General features: G+C 41.9%; 1 protein-coding gene across 1 annotated transcript; it reads right to left on the reverse strand.

The window, feature by feature from the left end:
• Positions 1-2,033: 2,033 nt before the first annotated feature.
• Positions 2,034-24,654, reverse strand: LOC106568966 (protein ABHD8). The gene is made up of 5 exons (XM_014139861.3): positions 24,328-24,654; positions 7,943-8,739; positions 7,111-7,281; positions 4,684-4,900; positions 2,034-4,448 (listed from the first exon to the last, which is right to left on the reverse strand). The coding sequence occupies exons 2-5, from the start codon at positions 8,728-8,730 to the stop codon at positions 4,233-4,235; spliced, it is 1,392 nt and encodes a 463-aa protein (XP_013995336.2). The 5' UTR covers positions 8,731-8,739; positions 24,328-24,654; the 3' UTR covers positions 2,034-4,232.
• Between the last annotated feature and the right edge of the window lie 1,997 nt (positions 24,655-26,651).

A 26,651-nucleotide genomic window follows, 5' to 3' on the forward strand; every position in this document is an offset into this window, starting at 1 on the left:
AAAGGAGATGATCGTGGACTTCAGGAAACAGCAGAGGGAGCACCCCCCTATCCACATCAATGGGACAGCAGTGGAGAAGGTGGAAAGTTCCTCGACGTACACATCACGGACAAACTGAAATGGTCCACCCACACAGACAGTGTGGTGAAGAAGGTGCAACAGAGCCTCTTCAACCTCAGGAGGCTGAAGAAATTTGGCTTGTCACCTAAAACCCTCACAAACTTTTACAGATGCACAATTGAGAGCATCCTGTCGGGCTGTATCACCGCCTGGTACGGCAACTGCACCACCCACAACCGCAGGGCTCTACAGAGGGTGGTGTGGTCTGCACAACGCAACACCGGGGGAAAACTACCTAACCTCCAAGACACCTAGAGCACCCAATGTCACAGGAATGCCAAAAAGATCATCAAGGCCAAAAACCACCCGAGCCACTGCCTGTTCATCCCACTACCATCCAGAAGGCGAGGTCAGTACAGGTGCATCAAAGCTGGGACCGAGAGACAGAAGCTATTTTTCAATCTCAAGGCCATCAGACTGTTAAACAGCCATCACTAACAAAGAGAGGCTGCTGCCTACATACAGATTTGAAATCATTGGCCACTCCAACAAATGGATCACTAGTCACTTTATTAATGGCACTTTAATAACGATGTTTACATATCTTGCATTACTCATCCCATATGTATATACTGTATTTTATACCATCTATTCCATCTTGCCTATGCCGCTCAGTCATTGCTCATCCATATATTTATATGTACATATTCTTATTCCATCCTTTTAGTGGTTTTTGTGGAATTGTTAGATTACTTGTTGATATTGCTGCAATGTCGGAACTAGAAGCACAAGCATTTCGCTTCACTCGCAATAACATCTGCTAACCATATGTATGTGACCAATAAAATTTGATTTGATTTGTCAACAAGGCAGCATGGTGCATCGTTCAGAATCATACATCGCTTTTCCATAAAATATGTCTTTGAATTTTCAAACTCGTTTTTCTTTGGGAAGGCAGATAGTGTTTTTTATCAAAAGCAATCACTTTTGCATGTGAAAGCACAGAATCCTACCCATTACTCCATGTGCTTAACCTACGTCACTTTTGTTTTGAGCTGACTTCGACGTCGGCCAGAGCAGGTCACCTGGCTGATGCCCGGGAGGCAGCCCGGATCCAAATTGAGTGCAATCAACTTTCATCCTTTGCAAAACACCTTCACGGGTGCCCAGGCGATATTAATCAACAACCTCACTGCCAAGTGGCTGGGATGTCCTCCACTGAGTCCACCATCCTCTTCACCCCAAACACCTCCATTGTTTCCAGATACATAGACAGTTAGGCTGTTTGGAAAGAGAAACATAGAGTACATTCCTCTTAGTCCTGAATAATTTACTTGCGGACAAAAAAACATCTACTTTTTTCAGTGGTTATGTCACGGTTGCGTGGTGGTGCTTAGCACCTGCAGATTTCCCCTTCCCCATTAATCAAGATCCACGACCCCGCTCTAGCTTGCGCTGGAATGCATGTCCCCGCTCCTGCACATGCTGGGATTGGGCTCAAAGGTTGGGCTCAACTGGGCTCCAGTGCTAGCGGGCACGTAGTAATGGGATCCTGATACCGGAACTAGCAAGATGTCAGCCCCCAAGAATCGACGTAGGCGACCGTGAGTAGATTACCTTAAAAACAACGGTCGGGCTATCTCTAGTTCTCATTATAGCTCAATAGTATACCTGGGATGGCGTGCTTCCCGACTGGAAACCTGGCCCCTTGGGGTATCTGGTCAATATAATGGATCATCAGTGGTTAACGTCCAAAAGCGGAAGTTGCATCACAGGCTCTCTTTCCAAAACGGGATCATCCAGTTGTTGGGGACTCGGCAGAGGCTACAGTAGCCTAAACATAGGTGGCTCCCCAGGCCTCAGAGCCAGAAATGTACACTCAAAAAGTCATGGTTACTTTTTGTCTGTCACAACAAAATTGTCCTCATTCATTCGTACATACAGTCATTCACAGAAGAGCAAAAACAACCATATAATGCAAACATTTGTTTTAATTCATGCCAGGAAAGGCACATTCATACACTCAATTGAACAGTTCGATATATCAGAATTGTATATGCATATACATTCAGGCAGTGCATGAGTTCTGATGTCCATGAATAAATGCATCAATTACATTCAAACATATTGAACCACAAATGATAGCACACTGGATAGGAACACTGACCGATTTGTATACATTTAGCGGAGGAAGCAAATGTGCGCGCACCCTGCAGTCCATATTGCTGTTGGATCAATCTATACAGTGCAAAAACAGACATTACATCAGAAGCACTTCATGGTAGTGGACAGTCCCCATGAATTAATTTTCTTTTCAACAGCTGGGTCGAACTAGTTTGTTCCTCAACCTATTTGTTTCCATTACTTATTAGTACATTATCTTAGTCTACAGTTCATAACTTCTCTTTTCTCTGCTGAAATTGCATCTTTTCTCAGAATAATGCATATGCAATAAACAGTATGCAGCAGTCGAAAAGACCGAACTGGAAAAATGCCTTACTGTACTTCATACTTCTTAATCGCAGATGAATCACACATTCTCATTATGAGACACGAAAACATTCACAAATGAGCACCTGATAACGTTATGTCCTTTAGCTTATTATCATGGTTGACCTTTGACATTGCAAGCAGTAAGCACATACAGATTGACTGGAGGGCAGTGGAGGAAAATGCTTTGCTACACTAGCTTGTAGACTGGAGAACAACATCATTCTAAATGGTGTTACATCAAATTCTGAGGTAAAACGAGTTGAACTTGCAAGATTGGATGTTTAATAACTGGCATCACTATTATTAAATAATAGTTATGGAATACTCTTACATAATTTTAATGACTACTTATCACTAAAGCTTTGGTCCAACTTCTTCTCTGTCCATAATGCCCCTTAGATTATACTCTCAGAGGACACGGGAGGTTTTTGGATTTCTCGACTGTCAAAGTATGTTGTCAAGAAAATCCTCGAAATATCTTAAAAAGCCCATTCATGAAACAACTTCAAATGGTCTAGTTAGGTTAGATAATGCATACGCAAGTGTAGACGCATACAGTAAGCATAGGTTTCTAAATACATAACATTGGACAACACCGCAAAATGTTCTTAAGGCAAAATACTCCACTCCATGTTGTGCATAGATGAATCATTAGGTTTCAAAAGCAAACCGATACCCTAAACTTCAAGCGTGAGTTAATGCACAGTGTACAGCAAAGTTGACAGATGCTGACTGTAACTGACAGATACGTAGTTTGCTCAAGGATATGTTTTAACAGCTTTCCTTTGGCGTGATGATATTTGATGAGGCTGTTGAAATTGTATGGTGAATTTGTTTAGGTGTGTGGTGTGGTGTATGTCTTTATTATGCCTGCAACATACTTTATGTAATTATTTATTGCATGTTTATTTGCCATAACAATTTCCAATCCATTCACCACTACTTCCATCCAGTCAACACTTGAGTCTATAACCTGCTTAATAAGGGATGATTATTGAGGATGACCTCATGCAAACTGGGCGATCTTATTCCCATAACACACCACAGTCACCCATTGGCTAGCATTATCTGGATAGTTTCTCAGTTATCCTATTTAGTTAATGGTTCCCTTGAAGAGAATCCATAATATGGACCCAGTCTTGTAAGATCCTTAACTTTAAACTGATGACAGGAGGACACCAATCAGCAGTGATATATTAATCACAACATAATGGACGATAGATAGTAAGGCAATCCACAGACCATTTAATAGTCATGCCCTCCTCACTTTGGTTGACAATGGCCCACTCACCAACCCAAGTTTGGTACTTCAGAGCATTACGAATGGATATTGTGTTTTAAAAACATCCTCTGGACCCAAGGTCTATCTGATTACAAACACCACATTACAAACAGCACAGACAGCTGTCAAAGGGGAAACAGAAACACCCATCTCTGTCGTTGTATTAGATTCCACCTCTCTTCTTTCCATAATTTCCTGTCTTCTTTCGACAGTGCTAAGTCCCATTCAAATGCCACTCTAGCTTGGCGCACCAGTTGCCTCCCCTCCACTTCAACAACCAACTCTGGCCCGGTTAATAACAGCTCTCAGCCTGCGTGCAGCCCTAAGACCACATGCCACCTGCCAAAGACAGGCCCTCGGATTGGGTTTGCTCATGTAAAATGAAACTCCTTACTGGTTATTTGTCCATGGGCTTGTTTGGTTTTGGTGTCTGGACGACAACGCCATTGACCGTAACAGTCTTGTCAGGATCAGTCTTAGCTGTGTCCTTTTTGGACATGTCGGGCTCCCATAGGAAAAACTCGTGCAGGAGAGTGTTGACTGTGTCAGGGCACTCCATCATCACCATGTGACTGCCCTCCTCAATGACTTTCAGGAACGCAAACAGAAGGATCTGAAATGAAAAGGATAATAGTTACAATCAAGATACAAAACAGTGGTACAGATAACGTTGACCATATTCAATCTAATATTAGTCATTGAAGATGACAGGCTTGTGATATGATAGGAACTGTTCATAATTCATATCATAAAACATACATTGATATCATTTATCTTTTGTTCATGAGTAGTAGAGCTTCTGAACTAAATTCACATGGATTGGTATTCATTCATTTATGTCTCCTTACCTCTGCCATGCGTTGGTCCTCATCCATAGGCACAAACTTGTCGTACATGCCGTGCACCAACAGGATGGGCACAGTAAGCTCAGCATGGTACACCTCATCCCCCTCGGGCCAATACTGCCCACTCATCATGGCTCGCAGCACAAATGGATTCACATTGAAGGCATTGCCCTGCTTCAACAGTTGCTTCTCTTTGGCTCCCTGACGGGCAAACCCAGCCCTGAACATGTTGGAAAAAGAGGTCAGACTCATAGCCCAATTATATATTTTTGTTTTTGTATACCCTTATTTTTCCAGGTAAGTTGACTGAGAACACATTCTCATTTATAGCAACAACCTGGGGAATAGTTACAGGGGAGAGGAGGGGGGGATGAATGAGCCAATTGGAAGCCATCAGTATTATCTGATATTCTAAATTCTGTGTAAATTCCCCTTACTTTGTGTATGCAGTAGTAGTTAAGCATTGACAGTTTACGTCAGGGGTCCCCAATTACATTCAGCTGTGGGACGATTTTACCTTGGTTGGTCAGGGACCCAGAACATAGTTATAAATAATTGTGCACTACAAAAAAGGTACCGCAAGAACCCCAAACAGATATATTATTTGACAAAAACAGAATAATTTCAAATCTTGATTCCCTGGGGATACGATCACATATGCGTCTCTCTTTATGCGTGGGAAAACTTGGGAACAGATTTCCTAAATTAAAATAAGTTTGAGCTGATTTCCTGGGGCCTCGTGTAACATTTGCGTAAATATCTGCGTGCGTAATTTCTGAAAAATAATGAGATTTATCAACTTGGCGCACACTAGAGGTCGGCCGATTATGCTTTTTCAACGCCGATACCGATGCCGATTATTGGAGGGCCAAAAAAAAGCCGCTGCCGATTAATCGGACGATTTTTTGAAAATATAGATATATTTCTAATAATGACAATTACAACAATACTGAATGAACAATGACTACTTTTATTTTAACTTAATATAATACATAAATAAAATCAATTTAGTGTGAAATAAATGATGAAACATTTTCAATTTGGTTTAAATAATGCAAAACACAGTGTTAGAGAAGAAAGTAAAAGTGCAATATGTGCCATGTATAAAAGCTAACGTTTATGTTCCTTGCTCAGAACATGAGAACATATGAAAGCTGGTGGTTCCTTTTAACATGAGTCTTCAATATTCCCAGTTAAGAAGTTTTAGGTTGTAGTTATTATAGGAATTATAGGACTATTTCTCACTATACCATTTGTATTTCATATACCTTTGACTATTGGATGTTCTTATAGGCACTTTAGTATTGCCAGCCTAATCTTGGGAGTTGATAGGCTTGAAGTCATAAACAGCACTGTGCTTCAGGCATTGCTAAGAGCAGCTGGCGAACGCAGTAAAGTGCTGTTTGAATGAATGCTTACAAGCCTGCTGATGCCTACCACCGCTCAGTCAGACTGCTCTATCAAATATCAGATCATATACTTAATTCTAATATAATAAACACACCGAAATTATGAGCCTTTGGTCATTAACATGGTCAAATCCGGAGACTATCATTTCAAAAACAAAACGTTTATTCTTTCAGTGAAATACGGAACCCGTTCCATATTTTATCGAATGGGTGGCAACCCTAAGTCTAAATATTGCTGTTACATTGCACAACCTTCAATGTTATGTCATAATTATGGAAAATTCTGGAAAATTAATTACGGTCTTTGTTAGGAAGAAATGGTCTTCACACAGTTTGCAACGAGCCAGGCGACCCAAACTGCTGCATATACCCTGACTCTGCTTGCACTGAACGCAAGAGAAGTGACACAATTTCCCTAGTTAATATTACCTGCTAACATGAATTTCTTTTAACTACATATGCAGGTTTAAAAAAATATACTTGTGTATTGATTTTAAGAAAGGCATTGATGTTTATAGTTAGGTACAATTGTGCAACAATTGTGCTTTTTTTCGCGAATGCGCTTTTGTTAAATCATCACCCGTTTGGCGAAGTTGAAGTAGGCTGTGATTCGATGATAAATTAACAGGCACCACATTGATTATATGCAATGCAGAACAAGCTAGTTAACCTTGTAATATCATCAACCATGTGAGCACATTTTCAAGTCAACTTTTGTGTGAACTGGTGCACAAATGTTTTGCAGTCTATTTTGGGGGGGTGGACAAATACAATTCCTTGTGGGCAGCCGACTATTCGGGAACTCTAGTGTACAGTATACTTTCTGTATGAAGAGTTTCTTGGTTTTGTTTTGTCGACAGCGATAGATTGGTGTTCTCTTTGTTGAGCGATTTGTTGTTATTTTGTCTACAAAATGTTGTTTTGTCTAGCAACGGGTTGTTGTTTTGTCTAGCAACGAGTTGTTGTTTTGTCTGCACTGCAATATTGTTTTGTCTACAAAGAGATGGGATGATTTACTTACTTGAGAAAGCTCCAGGCCAGACAGGGGGAGAGGCAGTGCAGCACACAGGAAGGCAGCTGGAAGATGGAACAGAGGCTGGGCTCCAGAGCTGTGGGCCCCCCTCCATTGATCATCACCACCTTGTGAACCTGGTCTGGATACTCATGGGCCAGGAATGTACAGAACGATACCCTGAAAAGGGATATAATCAAACAAGTGAAAATAACGTCTTGGGAACCTGCTCTCGGATTGGTCCATTCATCATGACATCATCATAACCCTGCTCTCTGATGTGTCCTTCATCATGACATCGAATAACCTGCTCTCTGACTGGTCGCTTCATCATGACTTCATCATAACACAGCTCTCTGATTGGTACATCATGCCATCGTCATAACCCTGCTCTCTGATTGGTTCTTCTTCTTCAGACATAGTCAGGACCAGTTTATGGTGTGTTTCAGGGCATGTTCAAATTGTCACGTCGGCTCCCGCTCTTCCCTCCCCCTGGCGCTTGAGGGCACCAGATTACCCTGCATCACGCACTCCTGCCATCCATCACACACACCTGCCTTCCCTCGTCACTCGCATCAGCATTATTGGACTCACCTGGACTCACTTTTCTCCTGTTTATTTCCTCCCCTATATCTGTCAGTTCCCCAGCTCTGTTCCCCACTACGGCATTGATTGTTTTTTGTCTTAGTTTCTGTTTGCTGACGCTGTGCTTGTCTCTCCAGCATCATTCCGCGTGACACAAATACTGTAATTATTTTACTATCATGATATTCCTTCTGTTAATTGACCTAAGACATAAGATGATACTTAACCATTTTAACAGGGAAGCAAGCATACTGACCCATAGGAGTGCCCGACTAGGATGTTGCGTTTACGGGCGTATTTCTTGAAGATGGCGCGCATGTCCTCTGCCAGGGCATAGAAGGTGTAGGCCGCCGTGATGTGGGGTGCTGTGCTGGCCCCGTGGCCCGCCAGGTCAAGGGCGATGACCTCATACCCCAGCCGCGAGAAGAAGTCCAGCTGGCTGCCCCAGATGTCCAGCGAGCCGCCTACCCCATGTACGAAAAAGAGTGCCACATCTGAGTGTGTCCCCTTGCAGCTGGAAATCTCCCTCTCTGAGTCAATCATCAATGTGCGCTTAGGCTTGCGATGGCGCCGGCGAGGAGGCGCTGCGGGTTTCTGATCCCCGACCGTGGGTAGAGGAGGCGCGGGTTTGGGTTCAGGGGAGGTGGGCACTTCCTTATAGTCGGCCAGTTCCACCTCCACGGTGCTACAGGGCTCTAGGTCTCCATCCTGGCACTGGAGGATCTGCGAGTGCAGCACGTCACCCAGGTTCTCAATGACTAGCTGACCATTGCGGTAGACAGTGATCTTGCGCTTGCAGTGCACACTGCTGCTGTTGTTGCTTCCACTGCCCTTCTCCTGCTCTGGTTCCTTTACCTGGTCCTCCTCCGTTACCACTGATGACTGGCGCTCAGGGATGATGTGGCGAACCCTTAGGACTCTCCCGGGCTTCACCTCCACAAACTCAAAGGTGTCAGCTGGCTCAGAGGACTCGACGGGCATCACCAGGCTGGCAGCCTTCCCAGTCAGACAGCACAGGATCCCGTCTGTAATGCTGGTCAGCATGGTGCCTGCCTGCAGAGACACATACCCATGAGGAATGTCAATGAGCAATTTTAACAAAAATGAGTTTCCATTATTGTTCTGACCGTACACATCACAACACATAATAGGGACGATCTGGTAGGCTTAACAGACAACAAAGATCAACAGACATCTTTGAACTAAAAGATCCCACTGGCTCTCACCACAACAATTCACAACACGAAAAAAACGTCAAAACAGTTGTTTGAACCTGACATTTGCTCCATGATAAACACGCTAGGGTTTCTCAATAATCAAGCTTTCAATTAAAAAAACTCACCAGCATAAATTACCAGTTTAACATTGGGTTCAAAGTCAGTCCATAGACAACAGTAACACAATACCTGCGTTGAAATTAGTTCCAGTATGAAGAAGCAGAATCAATTGACATAGTGACCTAGTCAAAAAAACTAAGAATGATCACGGATCTTCCAAAATGGCCCATGGTCCCTAGAGTATAAATAGAATGTCAGCAAAGACACAGCGGGGTTCATGCCAACTGCTCACTCTATGTATTACATGTGCCAATGGAGATTGGTTATTAGTACACCAGCAGACGATGGTCTTTCCCAGGATGGTTATGTCCAGTCATGGCTCAAGAGGTTTTTGGCAGTCTGGTAAATTGAGAATTTCATGTCACACGGTTTAAATATAGACACACAGATTATCAAGGGGAAGCAGAACAGAAGTGTCATATCTACAGTATGTGTTGGAACTTAGATAAAGGCTTCATGGTTTCCTATGTTACTGTGTCTCCGCTAACTAAACAGAATATAAACTGTTGGTTGTGTTCTATTATTAAATGATCTTATGTAAAGCTGGAGTATATGATCTACCTATGCTCACAGATTATGACGCCTGCAACGCTAGACATCTGATTGAATTGCATTTCTAGTCAACGTTCACCGATATTATTAGATCATGCTCATAGCTACAGTCGGTGAGGTCTGGGGAAAACTGCGGCAGCCATTCTCGATCCTCAGAAAACTGTTGCCTACACAGAAGGGAGGCTTTTCTAATGATGAGTTTGTGGAAACCCTTCGTATAAAAGCTGACCTGACACTCTGGCTTTAATCAACACATATATTTCTCTCCTGGTATTCACTCCAAGGTCACACCATTGACTTATATACATGTCAAGCCACACACACACTAATAATGGCAGAGCTCTGATTAATGTCCATAGCTCTCTCACTCACCCACCTCCAATCCCCTTCAACCCCGGATTCATATTCTAGATTCATACATTATTTATTCACAGTGAGGGGAAATGTCTAAATTCAATCAAATAACATTTTATTTTATACCACATACACATGGTTAGCAGATGTTATTGCGAGTGTAGTGAAATGCTTATGCTTCTAGATCCAACAGTGCAGCAGTATCTAACAGGTAATATCTAACAATTCAACAACAAAACCTAATACACACAATCTAGTAAAGGAATGGGATGAGAATATATAAGTATAAAATATATGGATGAGCAGTGACAGAGCGGCTAAGATGCAATAGATAGCATAGAATAGATAGTGAAGGATACAGTATACAATATATACACATGAGATGAGTAATGCAAGATATGTAAACATTCTTAGTGGCATTATTAAAGTGACTAGTGTTCCATTTATTAAAGTGGCCAATGATATCAAGTCTGTAGGTAGGCAGCTGCCTCTCTGTGCTAGTGGTGGCTGTTTAACAATCTGATGGCCTTGAGATAGAAGCTGTTTTTCAATCTCTCTGTCACAGCTTTGATGCACTTGTACTGACCTTGCCTTCTGGATAGAAGTGGGGTGAACAGGTAGTGGCTCGGGTGGTTATTGTCCATGATTATCTTATATGCCTTCCTGTGACATCGGGTGTTGTAGGTGTCCTGGAGGGCAGGTAGTTTGCCACCGGTGATGCGTTGTGCAGACCGCACCACCCTCTGGAGAGCCCTGCGGTTGTGGGCGGTGCAGTTGCCATACCAGGCGGTGATACAGCCCGACAGGATGCTCTCAATTGTGCATCTGTAAAAGTTTATGAGGGTTTTCGGTGACAAGCCAAATTTCTTCAGCCTCCTGAGGTTGAAGAGGCGCTGTTGCGCCTTCTTCACCACACTGTCTGTGTGGGTGAACCATTTCAGTTTATCGAGGTACTTAACTTTCCACCTTCTCCACTGCTGTCCCATCGATGTGGATGGGGGGGTGCTCCCTCTGCTGTTTCCTGAAGTCCACGATCATCTCTTTTGTTTTGCTGACATTGAGTGAGAGGGTATTTTCCTGACATCACACTCTGAGGGCCCTCACCTCCTCCCTGTAGGCTGTCTCGTCGTTGTTGGTAATCAAGCCTACCACTGTAGTGTTGTCTGCAAACTTGATGATTGAGTTGGAGGTGTGCATGGCCACGCAGTCGTGGATGAACAGGGAGTACAGGAGCGGGCTGAGAACGCACCCTTGTGGGGCCCCAGTGTTGAGGATCAGCGGAGTGGAGATGTTGTTTCCTACCTTCACCACCTGGGGGCGGCCCATCAGGAAGTCCAGGACCCAGTTGCACAGGGCGGGGTCGAGACCCAGGGTCTCAAGCTTAATGATGAGTTTGGAGGTTACTATGGTGTTGAATGCTGAGCTGTAGTCAATGAACAGCATCTTACATAGGTATTCCTCTTGTCCAGATGGGTTAGGGCAGTGTGCAGTGTGATGGCGATTGCATTGTCTGTGGACCTATTGGGGCGGTAAGCAAATTGGAGTGGGTCTAGGGTGAAAGGTAGGGTGGAGGTGATATGATCCTTGACTAATCTCTCAAAGCACTTCATGATGACAGAAGTGAGTGCTACGGGGCGATAGTCATTTAGTTGGGAACAGGGACTTTCTTGGGAACAGGAACAATGGTGGCCGTCTTGAAGCATGTGGGGACAGCAGACTGGGATAGGGATTGATTGAATATGTCCGTAAACATACCAGCCAGCTGGTCAGCGCATGCTCTGAGGAGGCAGCTAGGGATGCCGTCTGGGTCGGCAGTCTTGCGAGGGTTAACATGTTTAAATGTTTTACTCACGCCAGCCACGGAGAAGGAGAGCCCACAGTCTTTGGTAGTGGTCCGTGTCGGTGGCACTGTATTGTCCTCAAAGCGCAGAAAGAAGTTGTTTAATTTGTCTGGGAGCAAGACGTCAATGTCCGCGAGGGGGCTGGTTTTCTTTTTGTAATCCGTGATTGTCTGTAGACCCTGCCACATACGTCTCATGTTTGAGCTGTTGAATTGCGCCTCCACTTTGTCTCTATACTGACGCTTTGCTTGTTTGATTGCCTTACGGAGGGAAAACTACACTGTTTGTATTCGTCCATGTTTCCAGTCACCTTGCCATGGTTAAATGCGGTGGTGCGTGCTTTCAGTTTTGCGCGAATGCTGCTATCAATCCACGGTTTCTGGTTAAGGAAGGTTTTAATAGTCACAGTGGGTACAACATCTCCTATACACTTCCTTATAAACTCACTCACCGAGTCAGCATATACGTCAATGTTATTGTCTGAGGCTACCCGGAACATTTCCCAGTCCACGTGATCGAAGCAAACTTGAAGAGTGGAATCTGATTGGTCAGACCAGTGTTGGATATACCTAATCACGGCGCTTCCTGTTTTAGTTTCTGCCTATAGGAGGGGAGCAACAAGATGGAGTCATGGTCAGATTTGCCAAAAGGAGAGCGGGGGAGGGCCCTGTATGCATTGCGGAAGTTAGAGTAGCAGTGGTAGAGTGTGTTACTCGCTCGTATACTGCAATCGATATGCTGATTGAATTTAGGTAGCCTTGTTCTCAGATTAGTTTTGTTAAAATTCCCAGCTACAATAAATGCAGCCTCAGGATATAGTGAGGGAAAAAAGTATATGATCCCCTGCTGATTTTGTACGTTTGCCCACTGACAAAGAATGGTAGGTTTATTTGAACAGTGAGAGAAAGAATAACAAAAAAAATCCAGAAAAACGCATGTAAAAAATGTTATAAATTGATTTGCATTTTAACCTCTATGGGCTAGCGTCCCACCTACTCAACAGCCAGTGTAATCCCGTGGCGCGATATTCAAATACCTCAAAAATGCAAAAATGCAAAAACTTCAATTTTTCAAACATATAACTATTTTACACCATTTTAACCTGTTATTGCTAGGGGGCAGTATTTTCACGGACGGATAAAAAACGTACCCGATTTAATTTGATTAGTACTCCTGCCCAGAAACTAGAATATGCATATAAATATTAGCTTTGGATAGAAAACACTCCAAAGTTTCTAAAACTGTTTGAATGGTGTCTGTGAGTATAACAGAACTCATTTGGTAGGCCAAAACCTGAGAAGATTCTGTACAGGAAGTACCCTGTCTGACAATTTCTTGGCCTTGTTGATTATCTCTATCTATTACAGGGGATCTCTGCTCTTACGTGACACTTTCTACGGCTCACATGGACTCTCAGAAGGCGGCAAAATGCTGAATCGTGGCTTTGCAGGCTCTGGCTGAAACAAAGTAGCGCGTTTGGATAGTGGCTGGTTACAGTACTGTGAGACTCAGGCTCGTGCCCGCGTCGACCGAAAGCTTTGTTTTCTTTCCTCTGTTTAGCTAAACGGAGATTCCCGGTCGGAATATTATCACTTTTTTACGAGAAAAATGGCATAAAAATGGATTTTAAACAGCGGTTGACATGCTTCAAAGTACGGTAATGGAATATTTAGAAATCTTTTGTCACGAATTGCGCCATGCTCGCGACCCTGATTTACCATTTCGGATAGTGTCTTGGAACGCACGAACAAAACGCCGCAATTTGGATATAACGATGGATTATTTTGGACCAAACCAACATTTGTTATTGAAGTAGCAGTCCTGGGAGCGCATTCTGACGAAGACAACAAAGGTAATGAAACTTTTGTAATAGTAAATCGGAGTTTGATCAGGGCTAAACTTGGTCGGTGTCTAAATGGCTAGCCGGGATGGCTGGGCTATCTACTGAGAATATTGCAAAATGTGCTTTCACCGAAAAGCTATTTTAAAATCGGACATATCGAGTGCATAGAGGAGTTCTGTATCTATAATTCTTAAAATAATTGTTATGTTTTTTGTGAACGTTTATCGTGAGTAATTTAGTAAATTCACCGGATGTTTGCGGGGGGTATGCTAGTTCTGAACGTCACATGCTAATGTAAAAAAGCTGGTTTTTGATATAAATATGAACTTGATTGAACAAAACATGCATGCATTGTATAACATAATGTCCTAGGGTTGTCATCTGATGAAGATCATCAAAGGTTAGTGCTGCATTTAGCTGTGGTTTTGTTTTTTGTGACATTATATGCTAGCTTGAAAAATGGGTGTCTGATTATTTCTGGCTGGGTACTCTGCTGACATAATCTAATGTTTTGCTTTCGTTGTAAAGCCTTTTTGAAATCGGACAGTGTGGTTAGATTAACGAGAGTCTTGTCTTTAAAATGCTGTAAAATAGTCATATGTTTGAAAAATGGAAGTTTTCGGATTTTAGAGGAATTTGTATTTCGCGCCACGCCCATCATTGGATATTGGAGCAGGTGTTCCGCTAGCGGAACGTCTAGATGTAAGAGGTTAAAGACAAGACTCTCGTTAATCTAACCACACTGTCCGATTTCAAAAAGGCTTTACAACGAAAGCAAAACATTAGATTATGTCAGCAGAGTACCCAGCCAGAAATAATCAGACACCCATTTTTCAAGCTAGCATATAATGTCACATAAACCCAAACCACAGCTAAATGCAGCACTAACCTTTGATGATCTTCATCAGATGACAACCCTAGGACATTATGTTATACAATACATGCATGTTTTGTTCAATCAAGTTCATATTTATATCAAAAACCAGCTTTTCACATTAGCATGTGACTAGCATGTGAATAGCATTCCCACCGAACACTGCCGGTGAATTTACTAAATTACTCACGATAAACGTTCACAAAAAACATAACAATTATTTTAAGAATTATAGATACAGAACTCCTCTATGCACTCGCTATGTCCGATTTTAAAATAGCTTTTCGGTGAAAGCACATTTTGCAATATTCTCAGTAGATAGTCCGGCATCACAGGGCTAGCTATTTAGACAACCAGCAAGTTTAGCACTCACCAAAGTCAGATTTACTATAAGAAAAATGTTATTACCTTTGCTGTTCTTCATCAGAATGCACTCCCAGGACTTCTACTTCAATAACAAATGTTGGTTTGGTCCCAAATAATCCATTGTTATATCCAAATAGCGGCGTTTTGTTCGTGCGTTCAAGACACTATCCGAAAGGGTAAATAAGGGTGACGAGCATGGCGCATTTCGTGACCAAAAATTTCGAAATATTCCATTACCGTACTTCGAAGCATGTCAACCGCTGTTTAAAATCAATTTTTATGCCATTTTTCTCGTAAAAAAGCGATAATATTCCGACCGGGAAAGCGTGTATACGTACAAAGAGACAGAAAATAAAAACATCTCGTGCCCTCGTGCACGAGCCTGAGTCTCAGAGTACTCTGACCGGCCACTATCCAAACGCGATAATGTGTTTAAGCCTGGGGCTGCCTCGATATCATTCAGCTTTTTCCCGGGCTCTGAGAGCCTATGGGAGCCGTAGGAAGTGTCACGTTACAGCAAAGATCCTCAGTCTTCAATAAAAAGAGCCAAGATGAACAACAACTTGTCAGACAGGCCACTTCCTGTTCAGAATCTTCTCAGGTTTTTGCCTGCCATATGAGTTTTGTTATACTCACAGACACCATTCAAACAGTTTTAGAAACTTTAGGGTGTTTTCTATCCAAAGCCAATAATTATATGCATATTCTAGTTACTGGGCAGGAGTAGTAACCAGATTAAATCGGGTATGTTTTTTTTCCGGCCGTGTCAATACTGTCCCCTAGCCCTAACAGGTTAATGAGGGAAATAAGTATTTCACCCTCTCTCAATCAGAAAGATTTCTGACTCCCAGGTGTCTTTTATACAGGTAACGAGCTGAGATTAGGAGCACACTCTAAAAGGGAGTGCTCCTAATCTCAGTTTGTTCCCTGTATAAAACACACCTGTCCACAGAAGCAATCAATCAATCAGATTCCAAACTCTCTACTATGGCCAAGACCAAAAAGCTCTCCAAGGATGTCAGGGACAAGATTGTAGACCTACACAAGGCTGGAATGGGCTACAAGACCATTGCCAAGCAGCTTGGTGAGAAGGTGACAACAGTTGGTGCGATTATTCGCAAATGGAAGAAACACAAAATAACTGTCAATCTCCTTCGGCCTGGGGCTCCATGCAAGATCTCACCTCGTGGAGTTGCAATGATCATGAGAACGGTGAGGAATCAGCCCAGAACTACACGGGAGGATCTTGTCAATGATCTCAAGGCAGCTGGGACCATAGTCACCAAGAAATCAATTGGTAACACACTACGCCGTGAAGGACTTAAATCCTGCAGCGCCCGCAAGGTCCCCCTGCTCAAGAGAGCACATATACATGCCCGTCTGAAGTTTGCCAAAGAACATCTGAATGATTCAGAGGACAACTGGGTGAAAATATTGTGGTCAGATGAGACCAAAATGGAGCTCTTTGGCATCAACTCAACTCGCCGTGGAGGAGGAGGAATGCTGCCTATGACCCCAAGAACACCATCCACACCGTCAAACATGGAGGTGGAAACATTATGCTTTGGGGGTGTTTTCTGCTAAGGGGACAGGACAACTTCACCGCATCAAAGGGACGATGGACGGGGCCATGTACTGTCAAATCTTGGGTGAGAACCTCCTTCCCTCAGCCAGGGCATTGAAAATGGGTCGTGGATGGGTATTCCAGCATGACAATGACCCAAAACACACGGCCAAGGCAACAAAGGAGTGGCTCAAGAAGAAGCACATTAAGGTCCTGGAGTAGCCTAGCAAGTCTCCAGACCTTAATCCCATAGAAAATCTGTGGAGGGAGCTGAAGGTTTGAGTTGCCAAACGTCAGCCTCAAAACCTTAATGACTTGGAGTAGATCTGCAAAGAGGAGTGGGACAAAATCCCTCCTGAGATGTGTGCAAACCTGGTGGCCAACTACAAGAAACGTCTGACCTCTGTGATTGCCAACAAGGGTTTTGCCACCAAGTACTAAGTCATGTTTTGCAGAGGGGTCAAATACTTATTTCCCTCATTAAAATGCTAATCATTTTATAACATTTTTGACATGCGTTTTTCGGGATTTGTTGTTGTTATTCTGTCTCTCACTGTTCAAATAAACCTACCATTAAAATTATAGACTGATCATTTCTTTGTCAGTGGGCAAACATACAAAATCAGCAGGGGATCAAATACTTTTTCCCCTCACTGTATATGGTTTCCAGTTTGCATAAAGTCCAGTGAAGTTCCTTGATGGTCGTCTTGGTATCCGCTTCCGGGGGGGATATACACGAATGTGACGAGGAGAATTCTCTTGGGAGATAATATGGTCGGCATTTGATTATGAGGAATTCTAGGTCAGGTGAACAAAAGGACTTCTTGTATGTTGTTACAATTACACCATGACTCGTTAATCATGAAACATACCCCCCCTTCATCTTACCAGAGAGATGTTAGTTTCTGTCGGCGCAATGCAATGAAAATCCTGTTGGCTGTATGCACTCCGACAGCGTGTCCCCAGCTAGCCATGTCTCCGTGAAACAGAGTATGTTACAATCCTGGATATCTCTTTGGAAAGCAACTCTTGCCCTAATTTTGTAGACTTTGTTAACTAGGGACTGGACAGTAGCGAGTAATATACTCGGAAACGCTGGGTGGTGTGCGTGCATCCGAAGCCTCACTAGAAGACTGCTCCGGCAACCTCTCCTCCGACGGCGTTGTTTTGGGTCGGCCTCTGGAATCAGTTCAAATGCCCTGGGAGGTGCAGACAAAAGACCCACTTTGGGAAAGTCGTATTCCTGGTTGTAGTGCTGGTTGTGCTGGTAAATTGACGTCTCTCTGATATCCAAAAGGTCTTCCCGGCTTTATGGAATAACACTTAAGGTTTTCTGGGCTAACAATGTAAGAAATAATACATTAAAATACTAAATACTGCACAGTGTCCTAAGGACTTGAAGCGAAGCTGCCATCTCTATCAGCGCCATCTTGCAGTTATTAATATTCGCTTTTGCTTTTCAAACAGAAAAATATTCTATATACAGTTGAAGTCGGAAGTTTACATACACTTAGGTTGGAGTCATTAAAACTCATTTTTCAACCACTCCACAAATTTCTTGTTAACAAACTATTGTTTTGGCAAGTCGGTTAGGACATCTACTTTGTGCATGACACAAGTAATTTTTCCAACAATTGTTTACAGACAGATTATTTCACTTATAATTCACTGTATCACAATTCCAGTGGGTCAGAAGTTTACATACACTAAGTTGACTGTACATTTAAACAGCTTGGAAACTTCCAGAAAATTATGTCATGGCTTTAGAAGCTAGGCTAATTGACATAATTTGAGTCAATTGGAGATGTACCTGTGGATGTATTTCAAGGCCTACCTTCAAACTCAGTGCCTCTTTGCTTGACATCATGAGGAAATCAAAAGAAATCAGCCAAGACCTCAGAAAAAAAATTGTAGACCTCCACAAGTCTGGTTCATCCTTTGGAGCAATTTCCAAATGCCTAAAGGTACCACGTTTATCTGTACAAACGATAGTACACAAGTATAAACCCCATGGGACCACGCAGCCGTCATACCGCTCAGGAAGGAGACGCATTCTGTCTCCTAGAGATGAACGTACTTTTGTGTGAAAAGTGCAAATCGATCCCAGAACAACAGGAAAGGAACCTTGTGAAGATGCTGGAGGAAACCGGTACAAAAGTATCTATATCCACAGTAAAACAAGTCCTATATCGACATTACCTGAAAGGCCGCTCAGCAAGGAAGAAGCCACTGCTCCAAAACCGGCATAAAAAAAGCCAGACTACGGTTTGCAACTGCACATGGGAACAAATATTGTACTTTTTGGAGAAATGTCCTCTGGTCTGATGAAACAAAAATAGAACTGTTTGGCCATAATGACCATCGTTATGTTTGAAGGAAAAAGGGAGAGGCTTGCAAGCCGAAGAACACCATCCCAACCGCAAAGCACGGGGTGGCAGCATCATGTTGTGGGGTGCTTTGCTGCAGGAGGGACTGGTGCACTTCACAAAATAGATGGCATCATGAGAAAGGAAAATTATGTGGATATATTGAAGCAACATCTCAAGACATCAGTCAGGAAGTTAAAGCTTGGTCGCAAATGGGTCTTCCAAATGGACAGTGACCCCAAGCATACTTCCAAAGTTGTGGCAAAATGAACAACAAAGTCAAGGTCTAGGGTGGCCATCACAAAGCCATGACCTCAATCCAATATAACATTTGTGGGCAGAACTGAAAAAGTGTGTGTGAGCAAGGAGGCCTACAAACCTGACTCAGTTACACCAGCTCTGTCAGGAGGAATGGGCCAAAATTCACCCAACTTATTGTGGGAAGATTGTGGAAGGCTACCCAAAACGTTTGACCCAAGTTAAACAATTTATAAGCAATGCTACCAAATACCAATTGAGTGTATGTGTAACAGTATAGCTTCTGACCCTCTCCTCGCCCCAACCTGGGCTCGAACCAGGGACCCTCTGCACACATCAACAACGAAGCATCGTTACCCATCGCGCCACAAAAGCCGCGGCCCTTGCAGCGCAAGGGGAACAGCTACTTAAGGTCGCAGAGCAAGTGACGTCACCGATTGAACCGCTATTAGTGCACACCACCGCTAACTAACTAGCCATTTCACATCGGTTACATATGTAAACTTCTCACCCACTGGGAATGTGATGAAAGAAATAAAAGCTGAAATAAATCATTCTCTCTACTATTATTCTGACATTTCACATTCTTAAAATAAAGGGGTGATCCTAACTGACCTAAGACAGGGAATTTTTACTAGGATTAAATGTCAGGAATTGTGAAAAACTGAGTTTAAATGTATTTGAGTAAGGTGTATGTACACTTCCGACTTGAATTGTACGCTTGCTCTGAGAATGTGATCCGGAGCCTCCTTACGAATGGTGTGACGCAATTGTGGAGCATCTGGAGGCTTGTGGAGGCATAATCGAGCTCCGTAACGCATTGCTGTGCGCATCCCAAATGTTTTAATAATGTGGAGGGCTCCGTATAGCTCCACATTGACATGACTGTTTGACGGTAGGTGGGGGAGAGAGGTCCTATATATACAATAAGTTCACTACCTTGAACAATTCTTTCACAACAACTCTACTACGTGAAGAGCAAAAAGTATGTTTGCTCTGACTTCTGCATCGCAGTAAATGCAGTACGGCTACTGCAGATATCGGATTGGCCATGCAGAGCCTTTAAGTCTCATTGATCTCTACACATCTACAGTACCAGTCACTGGGTACTCATTAAAAGAAAATCGTACATTTTTATATTTTCTACATTGTAGAAAAATTGTGAAGACATCAAAACTATGAAATAACACATATGAAATCATGTAGTAACTAAGAATTAAACAAATCAAAATATATTTTAGATTTTAGATTCTTCAAAGTAGCAACACTTAGCCTTGATGACAGCTTTGCACACTCTTGGCATTCTATCAACCAGCTTCACCTGGAATGCTTTTCCAACAGTCTTGAAGGAGTTCCCACATATGTTGAGCATTTGTTGGCTGCTTTTCCTTCACTCTGCGGTCCAACTCTTCCCAAACCATCTCAATTGGGTTAAGGTCGGGTGATTGTGGAGGGCAGGTCATCTGATGCAGCACTTCATTACTCTCCTTCTTTGTGAAATAGCTCTTACACAGCCTGGAGGTGTGTTGGGTCATCGCCCTGTTGAAAAACAAATGATAGTCCCACTAAACGCAAACCAGATGGGATGGTGTGTGGCTGCAGAATGCTGTGGTAGCCATGCTGATTACGTGTGCCTTGAAGTCTAAATAAATCACAGACAGTGTCACCAGCAAAGCACCCCCACACCATCACACCACCTCCTTCATGCTTCAAGATGGGAACCACACATGCGGAGATAATCCGTTCACCTACTCTGCATCTCACAAAGACACGGCAGGTTGGAACCAGAAATCTCAAATTTGGACTCATTAGACCAACGGACATATTTGCACTGGTCTAATGTCCACTGCTAATGTTTCTTGGCCCAATCAAGTCTCTTATTATTATTGATGTCCTTTAGTAGTGGTTTCTTTGCAGCAATTCGGCCATGAAGGCCTGATTCACGCAGTCTCCTCTGAACAGTTGATGTTGAGATGTGTCTGTTACTTGAACGCTGTGAAGCATTTATTTGGGCTGCAATTTCTGGTAACTAGGGTACATGGCTGGTAACTCTTATGAACTTATCCTCTGCAGCAGAGGTAACTCTGGGTCTTCCTTTCCTGTGCCGATCCTCATGAGAAACAGTTTCATCATAGCTCTTGATGATTTTTGCATTGACTGACCTTCATGTCTTAAAGTAATGGTGGACTGTCGTTTCTCTTTGCTTATTTGAGCTATTCTTGCCATAATATGGACTTGGTCTTTTACCAAATAGGGCTATCTTATGTATACCACCCCTACCTTGTCACAAGACAACTGATTGGCTCAAACGCAGGAAAGAAATTCGACAAATTAACTTTTAACAAGGCAACAAAGCAAAGGGTGGCTACTTTGAAGAATCTCAAATATAAAATATTTTTTGGGTTACTACATGATTCCATATGTGTTATTTCATAGTTTATACGTCTTCGCTATTATTCTACAAAGTAGAAAATAGTCAAAATAAAGAAACACCCTGGAATGAATAGGTGTGTGTCCAAACTTTTGACTGGTACTGTAATTGAAATGTCCACCTGTGTAATGTATGGCATGCAAATTCTGAAAATCAGCAGATAAAACAGCTTTATGCATATATTCCAATTCCAGTATACAAGTGTGTTATTTGCTGACCTAGCAAAGTTGATTACAGTTTTTCTCAATTGCTCACAAGACATTTTTGGATCTGTGTTGAAACATACTGTATCTACAGCAGAACTGCAATAATCAAATGCTCAAATACATTTATAGGCCTTCTGACAACTTTATTGCTTTTGTACCTGACTTTCATATCTTAGACCACCTTTTGCAAAACTTTAAATACAAATTCCTAAGTGTTTCTTCACAGAATATTAACACATTCTTTCATCATAAGAGAAATATGTGCAATATGGTGTTTACCGATCTGGCAATAAGTAAAAGCTACTGCATAAAATTCTAAATCACCTCATCAGTGTCATACCATGTACAATATAGGAAAATGGGGAATCTAGGCAATGGGGAACGTCAAATTATTATAATTTTTTGACAATATTGTGGACTAGCAGAGATGCAGAAAATGAAGTTAGGTTACTTCTAAGTAACTTTGGGTTACTACTAAGTCATCTGCATCATCTCCAACATCAACTTACATTATAGAGCTTTGCTTAGTGCATTAAGGTCTATACATTCATATCAGTTGTTTTCTCCATTGTATTCATCTTTCCTTATTTCTATTGTGGATTGTGTTTCTGTGCGCCAATGGAAAGTCTACAAAACTATGAGCAAACCAGCCTATGTTTTGAATACATGTGACTGGATTGTGATGATACCGATGAATGAATCCTGCACACAATGTGTTTGTTTTTTGTTTTCTATCAGGAATAATATTTGATTTGATGTGTATGGAAAGGTTTGGTGAAATATGTATGAAAGGAGAGTAATTATTGCCCATGATGCTGCACCTTTGGATAGATGTACGTTGATCATCTTGAATTAGTGAATGCAAAACATGTTTTATTGTTCTACTGGGATTTTTAAAAGACACAGACATTCTGTTTTGTCTGCTTAGACTCAAGAAATAAGTATGGTTGCGTTAATCTTTTGATGAATGTATTTGCAATTTTAACGGTATACTATAGTTTTGATGAATGCATTTATGTTTTGAGAAAGCAACTACATTTTGAAAAACGCATTTGCTGCTTTGCAAAAGGCCACAGAGCTCAGTGTCTAGTGCACTTTGTTTAGAAAATCGACAACATTGTTCCAGAAAATGCTTGTACGCAATCGAGAAAAACGATGAAAATTAGGTGCACAGGACAAGTGAGCAAAGGAAAGTTCATTTGAACACACATATGGGAAATCGGAAAGCGGGTCATGGTAATGGGGAGAGAGGAGGGGGCATTGATCCTGGTAAATGATGCCTCTGCATGAGGTGCAGCTTACTGCTCACTGTTTCTATGCATCCCCACACACAGGGGAGCTCATTAACGTATTGAAATGGCACACAGGGATCAATGTCTGGCTGAGAGGGGTAGAGGCAAGGAGAGAAGGTAAAAGGGAGAGAGGGGGGGGAGAGAGAGAGATCATTTATTGAGAGTGTTGTGAAGGTCGGTGCATCCTGTACTATCCTGTTTCATGAGCCAAGTGAATTTTGTGATTTCCCTTCCTTGGCAAATCAAAATGGTGGGCCTCTAGGAGCAGTGAGCGCGTCATTAATCATACGATCAAATGCTACCATCGCAACATTCATTAGACACAGCTGGCCTCTAAATCATTGCAATACGTTTAGGGGTCAGGATACTGGATAATGTGTGTAAGCACTATGAAAGCCCAGACATGACCTACAGGCATATATGTCTATACACAGATACTGTATGTATCTCATGTAATAACTGATATCATATTGAGGTTGTCATCATCCAATCATATCAGGTTTGATATAAGACTGAAAAGAAAGTATGTTGGAGGTGGACTTCCCTCCAGGGGATGTGGTGGCCACTCTTGCAATGAACCAGCGCTTGAATGATAAACTGCGAGGAGACTTGCACTACACTCCAAGATCACTACATTACTCCACAACCAGAGATTAAAATGCAAAAGGCCATCCGACTCAACGTTCCTTGCCATTTAAATCTCACTGTCAAATTAAGGTCGAATATGAAAGTGAAACTTGAATATGATTGAGTTTTCCAGTGGACTGCCCTAAATTCTCTCAACCATGTTATTCAGCCATTTTACTATTTGATCTGCAATGCAGAATTAGGTTGATTATCCAAGCGTCATGTTTAACACACATTTGGTACACTATGTGCTCTACTTTTCCACCCACACAGTACATCAATACATTCTGATGCATATATGTACAGTATTCAAAATACAAATGTATAACTCATAACTAGTTGAATTATGTTGGTACTAGGGCATAATACTACCTGTAAACATCAGAGATTACATAATGTACCATTTAGAGCAGACAAATGAAGCCTTAGCCAAATGAGCATGCATACATTATTTTTTCAAAACTGTTATGAAAGATTTAACCATTTGCAAACAAAATATATATATATATATGCCAACAACATAAATCAATATTGAGTGGGTGTGTTGCGCAATGTATGTCACAATGCCAAAGCATTATGATTGACACCTATTTATCTGAATTCCCATTATGAAATCTGAAATATTCTGTTGTGGGTATGGTATCAACATAAAACCCTATACCCAGTAATTGCCATATAACGATTAATGATGTTAATGATGCATGTGACCATTTTCTAACCAAATCCTTACCTTACTGATGATTAAGGATGAGAAATAGGAACTCCTCTTCCATAAGACGCGAGTCAATAGGTTGATAATAATGAACTGCAGTTGAAAATCTGTTGCATTGGTATAATTCAAAAGCAATCTGCAATATGCTAATTGGGCATCTGCAGATGGTTTACATCTTACTAATCAACAAATATAATACGGCTTTAAATCTAAGTAATGCCCACTCGGTAGGTGTGCCAATTTAAATTTTAAAATGCCCATGCTGATGACAGATCAATGCTCTTTCGATCAGCATCGTTCGGCGTTGCGCACACGGGCGAGATTCTACCAACCCTTTTGGTCTTGTTGTATTCTGGTTGTACTCAGCATCTACGGAATTTTCCTGTCAACTTCCTTCTGCATTTGAATGACAAGAAAGATAGCGAATAGGCTACAAGCCTTAGTCCTACGAAAGCCAATAGGATGTCTTGTATTCCAGTTGCTAAGCCCGAGTGGGTAAACTAACAACAGATTCCCATACCGGGGGGGGGGGGTGTGTGTGTGTGTGTGTGTGTGTGTGTGTGTGTGTGTGTGTGTTACCAAGCAATTTAACTATACCAAATAGGCTATAATACAAATGAAAAAACTTTGAATGTAGCCTTATATTCATCAATACGTTTTATTAATGATATCTGAAAAAAAAAGTCATGGATGATAATATTCTTGGTTTGTAACTGCAAAATCAGTTTTATGTTTATGTGTTGCCATGGTGTTTCTTTCAGTCCAGACCTCACCAGAGTTTTATTTATTTTTAACCTTTTCCCTTGATGACCTTGACAAGTGGACCTCCCTAAGGGTGATGAGTATGCCTACGCTGCCTATGACAGCTCCCTGTCACTTAGCGGAAGATTCACTTCCATAAGCAGCATCGACACCAAAACATCTGGGGTTCCCTCCATCTCCTCTAGAGAGCTGCCAGTAAGCTCTGTGGCCCCTCAGGATGGAATGCTTCTGGCTGAGGCCCCACTGCAGCAGCCTATAGTGATGAGGTGCTGACCACTGGTGGAAACATACACTCCTTCGAAGTAGCCTTGTAGCAGGGGAGAGACCAAGGCAGCAGAGAAAGAACTGTCCTCCACCAGCCTCTCCACTGCTACAGGTGGGAGGAAGAAAACCGTAGGAACTGTCTGCTTCCAGGGACTCTGGAGAGCACTGAGAGGCAGAGGAAAGGAGAAGAAGCCTGTAAGCAATTACTAGTAATCATACTGTAATACTTTGTTGTACTCTTGTTCATTTCTTAAATATACAATGGTAAATCTCATGAGATTTGTATCAAATAGATACTTGGAAAACATGATTTGATATTTGAATGCAGTTGTCATTGTAACAACACATCCTGTTAACACAGAATATTATATAGAAAATATGTTGTCATTTCTTTTTTCAGGCTCACCGAGTGGCGATAAAATAGCCTACAGGCTGTGACCGCCGTAAATCTCCCCGGCAGGAACACAGAACCTAACAGAAGGAGGCTGGGGTTGTGGTGGGAGCAAGAAGCCAGAGCATAGTAGCAGAACTTTTTAGATTTTCCAGTGATGAAGACATGGGTATTTCATGGTATGGTGGGGTATGCAAAATAGGTCAATTTTGAGCACCTTGATCTCGTGAATGTTTTGGCATTCAGGTCCAAAAAGTCACTTTCGAAATGCTTCTACAATGGGCAAATATATATGGAAGATTTTGTTCAAAATAAAAAGGGGTGCGGTCAAAAAGTGATTGAATTCAAATAGTTTACCCTACTGTCTAATATGAGAAAAATCCACTGTGCACATACATGAAATGAAACTGACAAGTAGGCTACAATACTAGAAATGCAGGATTTAAAGTATGAAATTGCATTATTCTTAGAACAGACTAAGTCAGAAATGTTACAAAAGATATTCAGAGTCATTAGAAAAGCATCTGCCTGTCAAACTGTTACTGGAGGCCATGAAACGCCCTGAAGTTTCAGACCTAAATTATTCTGAGACATGAATATTCAAAGACAAGGCATAACATTTGATTTAAATTAGCATAAAATAACTAGGTTCCCACATGTGTAATAGGCTACAGTAGTCTAGCGTAACCATACTCGTTGTTTTCATGTACCCTAGGTGCTCGATGAGGCTAATAGTAGCCCTAATAAAATAATCTTAGAATCTCTGTCATAGGCTAATGGAAAATATTTTTACATATGGTAATAAATAAATGCACTTACATACAGTACAAGTCAAAGGTTTGGACACCTACTCATTCAAAGGTTTTTCTTTATTTTTACTATTCTACAGTAGCCACCCTTTGCCTTGAAGACAGCTTTGCACACT

This window comes from Salmo salar, chromosome 14, assembly GCF_965601325.2.
Source record: "Salmo salar chromosome 14, fSalSal1, whole genome shotgun sequence".
Lineage (NCBI taxonomy): Eukaryota > Metazoa > Chordata > Actinopteri > Salmoniformes > Salmonidae > Salmo > Salmo salar.